Below are 8,081 nucleotides of genomic sequence, written 5' to 3'. Positions count from 1 at the left end.
ACAGTTCCTTGGATAGTAAAGATGCGAATACTGCGCAACTATAATTATAATCTAGTCGATTATCAATATTTTTCCAGGACGTCCTCGTTGCATCAAGAGATCAGTCAAAGAACTTTGTCAAAATGATAATTAGGGAGCATATGCTTGGTCATAACTTTTCGGTTCATCTATCTAGACACGCAACCCGTCAAGTCTTCTGCGCTCAGAAAGGACGCACCTCAACCAGATAAGAAACTTGTGGAAGGCACTGATCCGTGAAATTGCAGCAATCTCCCAAGATCCAGATCGGTTCTCAGAGCCAAGTGGAATCAAAACCAATCAGTCATAGGAATCACACTGCCTCTCAATAATAGCAAACCGGGGTATTCAATGAGAAACATCAAACTGGTCACGCACTCACACCAGCCAGCAACCCGAAAAGTCCAACAACTTCCCCCTACAACCAAGATCAGCCACTCAAGTATACGAACAATAGATATACCGAGATTCTCAAGCAAGGCATACCATAGATGAGTGCATGAGTCCACACCTCGCCTGTCAAAACATCACATCCCAACTCCCCACAAACCCTCCCTCACCATCCCGCACGTCCGCGCCATCAACACAGCCGAGCATGCACCCCCCAAAGCGAACATTGTCCGTGCGCCAAGCCACTTCATCTGCATTCCATGATTGAAGCTAAAGTTGCCGCATTGGGGATGATGGGTCACGTGCAAGCAGGGATAAGGGCTGCGGGTATGAATGTAACGGCGGGTTTGACTCGGTGACGGGCGGGCTTGGGCTGTGGGTAAGGGTTGGAGGGTGATGTGAGAGATTTGGAGCCTGATGAGAAGGGAGTGGTGTGGGGGGAGAAGTTTCGTTAGAGGGTTTGTAGTGTGTGAAAGTGGTGTTTGGAACGGCTTTGGGTTGGTCTGTATGGAGCGTTGCCTTGTTTTTTGTTGTGGTGAAGGTGCTAATTGGTATGTGATAATGTTGGTGGAGGGTGTGGTGAGTGCTTGTGTCCGCAGGTTCTGTTCGTGTTTAGTCCTTTCATTACCCGGCATGGACAGGAGACTTACGCAAGATATTGATATCGATTTTGTCCTAGTAGCTTTCGAATCAGACCGGACGTTTCCATCTCTCAAATTTGTTTTGTTATTCTGAGTGACCTCCTCTCACAGTATTGGCGCTCTTCTATATTGAAACAAGAGATTTGCAATGTACAATCTGCTTTTCAATCCTACCCCTTCTACTAAAGAAAACGTCAAGCACAACCCATGACTTCGATCGTTGAAACAGCAATGAATATTGTGATATGCGCTGTCTTTGCTCGGAGCAAAGGGAAATGTAGAAGCTGTTGTAAAATATAAAATATACTTAGTGCACTCACTCAGAAGCATCGGCATCGTCACTGGCGTTGTTTTGCAGCCGAAAAACGTGTAGAGTTACCAAAATATCACTATGATTGCCGATAAAGTCCTACGAAGCATGCTTAAAGTGCCCGTCCCTGTGGGAGGGTATATAGATTCAACTACATCACCGTCTGTCTCTTCTTCGTTTTTCTCAATTCCTTGTCAAAACTCGAAAGGAAAAAAGCTAGGCCCGGACCTGTCACACAAAACACAGTTTCAGATTTACGGTGGTTGGCAGATTTATTGTCAAAACAAAGAAAGGCGTAAGTTTGGATTGCTTCGACCCGAGAGAAAAAGGCATGATTCATACACATTGATAAAGAAACATTCACGCTTTGAGTTGTGAGGCTTCAGTGACAGGGTTCAGTTGAGCCTGAGCATGATGGTGGTGCGACAAAGTTGCAGCCCCGTTTTCACGACTTTTGCTTTTGTTCGTTTGTGCCCAGAGACAAGTGGCTAGAGTAGTGGATCATGTAACGAGACCTATCACGTACCGAGAGTTGATTGCGCGCAATTCTCAGCCCCTCCCTACTACAGAATTTTAGAAGTAATTAAAAAGTAGAACCTTTGTTACCTATCTACTAAAAAGAGTTTTCTTATTCTAAATCTCTTAAAATAGTTTTCTTACTGCTTATCTAGCTAACAGAATAGAGGATTAAAGTTCTAAGGGCAATATATTAAAATTAAGAATTTAAGCCTAATTAGAGAGAAAGTAAAAAATTACTCTTAGGAAGATTTCTAACACAAAGATTTATCTCTAATATAGCCTAATTAGATTGTTAATGCAGCTTTTTGTTGTAAAGTTACAGCGTTGCGAAGTCGACTCTCGGTACGTGATCGGTCTCGTTACATGATCTACTACTCTATGGTGATGTCGGACGGTGTCAATGCCCAGACAAGGCACTCCTGCCTTGGCAGACACTGCCACGAAATGCCTTAGGCATAGACGGCAATGTCTTGGGAGCGGACTTGGATGGTCGTTCAGCGGAAGCGCCGAGAGGCAGTGAGAGAGCGGTCTGCCCTGCGGTGGTACCTCGATGCGCTGCGACTGGGGACTACCTCGGACAAAAGATGGGTGTACGAGGTAGGCGGTGTCGCAGATTACGGTAGAGTCTACGCTTGGGCGATCTTTGCCTGAGTCGCAATTTCTGGCAGTGTCAAGCGCAAGATTACTGAGACCTGCCATGGCCAGAACGGTGGACCTTGGCGAGAGATGACGTCGACATGATAGGTGACGCGCCAGCGCATGACGCTCGCAGCCGTCAGTCACTCCGCGCGACAAAGACGCAGACAAAGGCGGAGGGCGATTGCAGTCTTGTTCAGTCGTGCTGCGGCAGTTGGCGACGAGTAAGTGAATTCTGAGGCGGTGGTTGTTCTGCGACAGCAATCTGCAGGGGCAGAGTGGAGCGCGTGTTGTGGACCTTGGCGTTTTCGCGCAGTGCTGGCGCCAGGAGCTGGAAGCTTGCTCGAAGCTCTCCAACCTCCGTGCCAGCCCTTGCCGTCATTGTTGTTGACTGCCGACAAGACCTGCTGCGCCCTCCTCATCTCTGCGCTACCCTTATCCCGTTCCCACGCATCCCTAGAGTGCATACAAGACACTGCCTCGATTCCTTAAATTGTCTTGTCCGCCAATTGCAAGCTTCTCTCAACCCGCTACACCTCCAATCCGCCGGAACTTAGCTCTGCGACGATCAAGCTCTGCGGCCATCACACGTATATCTGCCATCCGCTCCCACGCGCATCCTGACCCCCCTCGACCACAGCAATGAGTAAGTCAACGTCCCTTTTTGTATTACCGCCGTGCGCAGTACCCGGCCGTGGCAGACCAGGGCCTTAGCCGGCAGCTTCCTCATCAACACCTCGTTCGTCGGGGATCCTTGGCTACATGTGCCCTCGATATCATCCGGGCGCAGCAGCGTCCATCTCATCTGTCGACCTCGTCGCTAACCATCGCACTCGGCAGAAACCATAAGAAAAGAGTTCAACAAGCACGGTCGTGCACCTCCCCGTGTCATGCAGGACAACAGTAATGGCCACAACGAGTCGACGCCGCTCATGGGCGGCCGCTCCAACGGCGCGAGCTACGAGCAAGAGGAGCCAAAATGGAAATCGATTCCCAAGCGTGTGCTGCACTTGACCTGGGCCACATTGACGAGCAGCTACGTTAACGTCCTCCTTGTCTTCGTGCCCATTGGCATCATCGCTGGCATAATGAGCTGGAACCCAACCGCCGTCTTCATCCTCAACTTCATCGCCATCATCCCGCTCGCCGCGCTCTTGAGCTTTGCGACCGAGGAACTCTCTGCAAAGCTTGGCCAGACGCTGGGTGGATTGATGAACGCGACCTTTGGAAATGCTGTTGAACTTATCGTCTCGATTGTTGCGCTCAGGCAAGGCGAAATCCGCATTGTGCAGGCCTCCATGCTGGGTAGCATTCTCTCCAACATTCTTCTCGTGAGTAGAACAACGACAACAGCTATTTTGCAACGCTGACAGCAAATTACAGGTGCTAGGATGCTGCTTCCTCTCTGGCGGAATCCGCGAACAAGAGCGCAGCTTCAACACTACCGTCGCATCCACCATGTCCTCTCTCATGGCCGTCGCCTCCGCATGCCTTATCATCCCCGCGACCCTCTACGCCGTCATGGCCGATGGCAAGCCTGCTCATGACGCCGAGGCGCAAAAGACTGTTTTGTTCCTCTCGCACGGCACCGCCATCATCATGCTTATCCTCTACATCCTGTATCTCTACTTCCAGCTCTACTCGCACCACGCCCTGTTCGCCGATGTCGAGAACCAGGAGGGTGGAGACGAATCCGAGGACGGTAACATTCTCTCGCCTTTCGCTGCTGGTGTCGCCCTGGTCTTCGTGACTATCTTGGTCGCCGTCTGCGCCGAGTTCCTAGTCGACAGCATTGACTCTATTGTCGAATCCGCGCACATCAGCAAAACATTCGTCGGCCTGGTACTCATACCTATCGTCGGAAATGCCGCCGAACACGTTACAGCCGTTATTGTCGCATTCAAGGGCAAGATGGATCTCGCTATCAACGTCGCCATTGGTAGCTCCCTGCAGATCGCCCTTTTCGTTACGCCTTTCCTTGTTATTCTCGGCTGGATCATCCACGAGCCCATGACACTGCAGTTCCAGGGCTTCGAGACCATCATCTTCTTCATCTCGGTTCTCATTGTCAACTACCTCATCCAGGACGGAAAGAGCAACTACCTCGAGGGCGCAATGTGTCTTGGAACGTAAGTCAAATCCCAAGTTTGCTAGCATGCCAGTTTGAAGCAATTGCTAACATGAAATCAGATATGCAATCATCGCGCTCGCGTTCTACATCTACCCTGATGAGAAGGCTGGTGACATCACCGCCGAGACCGTCAAGAGGTTCTTCACTGCCCACTAAATGCGATGTTGTCGCTCAATTGTCGCAACAACATTAATGACGGGCATTTGAGTAAGCGCTCGCAGTGCGGCGCAGCCTCCGTATTTTCAGTATATATCGGATACTAGCTCAACACATCTCTCTTGCATAAAAGAGGTGTGAGAAATGCATATCCAATATTCTCCTTTGTTGTTTTCCCAACTTTTCTCTTGTTATGTACGAATACACACATGGCTGTCACTTCCATTATGGCCAAAGGGTAGTGTCTCTTGGCGTTGTATGCAGTCGTCCTCTTGCGGAGCCGGTGTCTTGATTTCAATGTTTCATTATTGCTCTGAAAAACTAGCGTGTTACTTGGTCGAGAAGTATTTTGGTACAGATGAATATGTAGGAATAGTATACCAATTGAAGGAAAACAAACTCACCATCTACGGGTGGGAGACAATAACTTCTGGCGTCGACGTGTATACTTCGCACTCATGCATAACAACAGTCCACCGGAAACATGTCAAGCATGAGGTCCTCACGTGGAATCCGAAAGCAAGTATGTATACACATCAACATTCGAATTCAATTCCAGATCCATCCATCCCCTTTCTCATCACAGCAACCCCCTCTTCGCAAACTCCCCCATCCCCGCCGCCCAAACCAAATACCACGTCCGACTCGCCCCGCCATCAATCCACGCATCGTCCCAAAACCCCTTGACGCCATCGCGAAAAAACGCATAACTAGCCTTCGCATCAATAAGCGCCAGATTCGCATACAAGATGCCGCGCCACCCGCCGTCCACATCAGCGCGCAGACCGCGCCCGAGACCTAGGTCCGAGAACAGACGGTCCCATTCTTCTTTTACGAAGGCGCGCGGGCGCAGGTAGGAGGTTGCTGGGTTGATGGGCACCATGTGGATGCCGTGGATTAGGGAGGGGGCGGTGCCGAAGTATGCTGGTGGGTTTTAGTTGGGGGTTGAGGAGGGTTGGGGGAGGGCGGGAAATAGGGGGGGAAGGGGGTGTAGTACTTGCGTAGTCGGCTTTATTCTCGAATAAGATGCCTGTTACTTTATTCTGGATGAAGCGCGAGGGGTGGTTTTTGTTTGTGGACTGGAGGTAGAAGTACGAGTTGAACGAGCGGGCTTGGATGGCAAGCATGAGGTTTCCTGTTTTTTTTTGGGTGTCAGTCCTTCACTCCCCACTCCCACCTCACACATTTCATACGGCGTACGTTACGTACCTCTCTTCTCCATATTCACATCCCCAACAACCTTCCCCCACATCTTCACCGCAAAACTCGCAAACCCATCTTCACTCGTACTCTCCTGGTCCTTGCCGTCGGCGCTCTCAAACACCCCCTTCGCCCAACTATGTCCATGCCACCAGTCGAAGCTCCTCGAAAACGGATAATCCCTGCCGCGATACTCGCTCTCCGCGAAGTCCTTGACCAGCATATTCGTCCACGCGCGATTATCCCCAGCGGCCAGCCACTCCGGATCCAAGTACCCGATGACCGCAGCGCAGTACACAAAGTACCCGTAGTGGAAGTGATGGTCGTTGTAAAACGTATTCCCAAAGTCGGCGCCGGGATCTGCAAACCCAGCGCTGGACACGACGCCCTTCCAGCTGTCGTCGTAGTAGAGTGGGAAGCGCTGCTGGTTCGCCACGTAGCGGGCGAATTCCGACTTAAGCTTGTCGAGGCCGGCGGTCGCGAGGGCGGTGTTGGATAGCACGTCTTTCGTCACCCAGACGATGGTTGCGAACTTCGCAAGGGATTTGCCCGCGTAGTACATTGAGTCTTGCGGTGTGGCTTCGGCCATTGCGCGGCGTAGGTCGCGCTCTGCGACTGCGCTGATGAAGGCGAGGACTTCGGGGGGGTAGCGCACTTTGGATGTTGTGCTGTTGGGGGTCCAGGGGCCGAAGGACATTGTTACGGGGAGGTTGGGCTCGATGAAGGTTAGTTTTTCGGCCCAGATGGCGGTTGCGGTGCCTTTGGTTGTGGTGCGGAGTTGTAGTCTTGTGACTTGCTTCTTGAGCTCTGGGTCGAGGGATTGGATGTGGTGTGGTAGGGCGAATATGAGGAGGGGAGAGGTGCCGATCTTTGTGTAGCTCAGGGAGTAGACGCCTCTGCTGTCGTCGACGGTGGCAGTGATTCTGGCTTCGCAGACGAATGCTCCGCAGGCTCGATCGTACAGCGCTTCTCCTTCTGCTCCGAGGGGGTTCTTCGCGACTTGGATGGTGCCTTTGAAACCTGGGGGTCCGAGGATGGTGTTCGTGTCGATGCGCACAAATCTCGTGGCGTCGTAGTCGACGTCTGGAACAGGGTTGATATATATGACCCAGTCCCTACCGTCCAAATCCTTAACACGATACTTCACCGTTCGTCCCATCAAGACCGGCGGGCCAAACTCAACAAACCCCTTCCCACCAGTCTGTATAATAGGCGTAGCATCACGATACCCAGCCGTGACAAAGCTCATACCCTGCACGAGCGGAAACGTCATCTTCGGCTGCTCCCCCTGCAACCCAGAATGCAGATTAACATTGACCGAGAACGGCAAATGCGTATCGGTGGTAAGAAGAGTCTGCTGGCCCAATTCCCTCGCCGACAAAACAATGCACTGTTTCCTCGGATTGACATAAACCTGTGCGCACAAGATGATTAGCACCACTCACTACCCACCAAGCCCCCCCTCACACACATGTAAAAACAACAAACCTTCGCAGGATCCCCCTCCTCAAACCCCAAATCCCCCTCCTCCACATGCCCAACATTCAAGCCCATACTCCGCACCACCCCGTCCTCCTCCCACCCCCTCCCCCACCACACCGAATACGGATGTGTCCAAACAGGCTGATTCTGCTGACCCAGAAATGCGTTTGCGTAGAATTTATTCGTATGCAGCGTCCTCAGGTCGTCATCTTCGACTCCCTTCCTAGGAACCGGGTGGTGCCGGCCGATGGGGATCTGGGGGAGTATGTGGTCGGGCTGGATGGGCGTGAAGATGTTGTCTGGGGGGATGGTATCGTCGGGTATGGTCGTGCTATGGCCGAAGTGCGTGAGGAGGTTTTTTCGCGTCATGTGGAGGGCGTCGGTCCAGGAGTCTTTTTTGGCGTGGGAGGGGGGTTTGGATGGGGTGAGGTGGGATAGGGAGGCGCCCATGTATGGTGTTGGGGTTGGAAGGAGGTGTGGGGTGTATGTTGTTGTAGATATAGGGATAGAAGCGGCTGGTAGGTGTATAGGTGGAGCAATAGGAATAGGACGTATAGACGTGAGGGTATCAGGGGAGACAGCAGATGTTGTCGAGAAA

The 8,081-nt window shown here is 51.7% G+C and overlaps 2 protein-coding genes across 2 annotated transcripts; one reads left to right on the top strand and one right to left on the bottom strand.

Moving 5' to 3' along the window:
* Nucleotides 1-3,404: 3,404 nt before the first annotated feature.
* On the top strand, nucleotides 3,405-4,801 carry P153DRAFT_375113 (vacuolar calcium ion transporter /H(+) exchanger; the record flags this gene model as incomplete). Its single annotated transcript, XM_033669561.1, has 3 exons — nucleotides 3,405-3,845; nucleotides 3,898-4,643; nucleotides 4,705-4,801. 3 exons carry the CDS (start codon nucleotides 3,405-3,407, stop codon nucleotides 4,799-4,801), a joined length of 1,284 nt encoding a protein of 427 aa, XP_033524724.1.
* A 580-nt stretch (nucleotides 4,802-5,381) lies between these two features.
* Nucleotides 5,382-7,933, bottom strand: P153DRAFT_289289 (glycoside hydrolase family 81 protein; the record flags this gene model as incomplete). Its single annotated transcript, XM_033663647.1, has 4 exons — nucleotides 5,382-5,725; nucleotides 5,799-5,936; nucleotides 6,011-7,415; nucleotides 7,490-7,933. The coding sequence occupies 4 exons, from the start codon at nucleotides 7,931-7,933 to the stop codon at nucleotides 5,382-5,384; spliced, it is 2,331 nt and encodes a 776-aa protein (XP_033524723.1).
* Nucleotides 7,934-8,081: the final 148 nt, after the last annotated feature.

Source organism: Dothidotthia symphoricarpi (genome assembly GCF_010015815.1).
Source record: "Dothidotthia symphoricarpi CBS 119687 unplaced genomic scaffold P153scaffold_8, whole genome shotgun sequence".
NCBI lineage: Eukaryota > Fungi > Ascomycota > Dothideomycetes > Pleosporales > Dothidotthiaceae > Dothidotthia > Dothidotthia symphoricarpi.
Note: the sequence above shows the minus strand (reverse complement) of the source record. Positions and strands in the feature narration are given on the sequence as shown.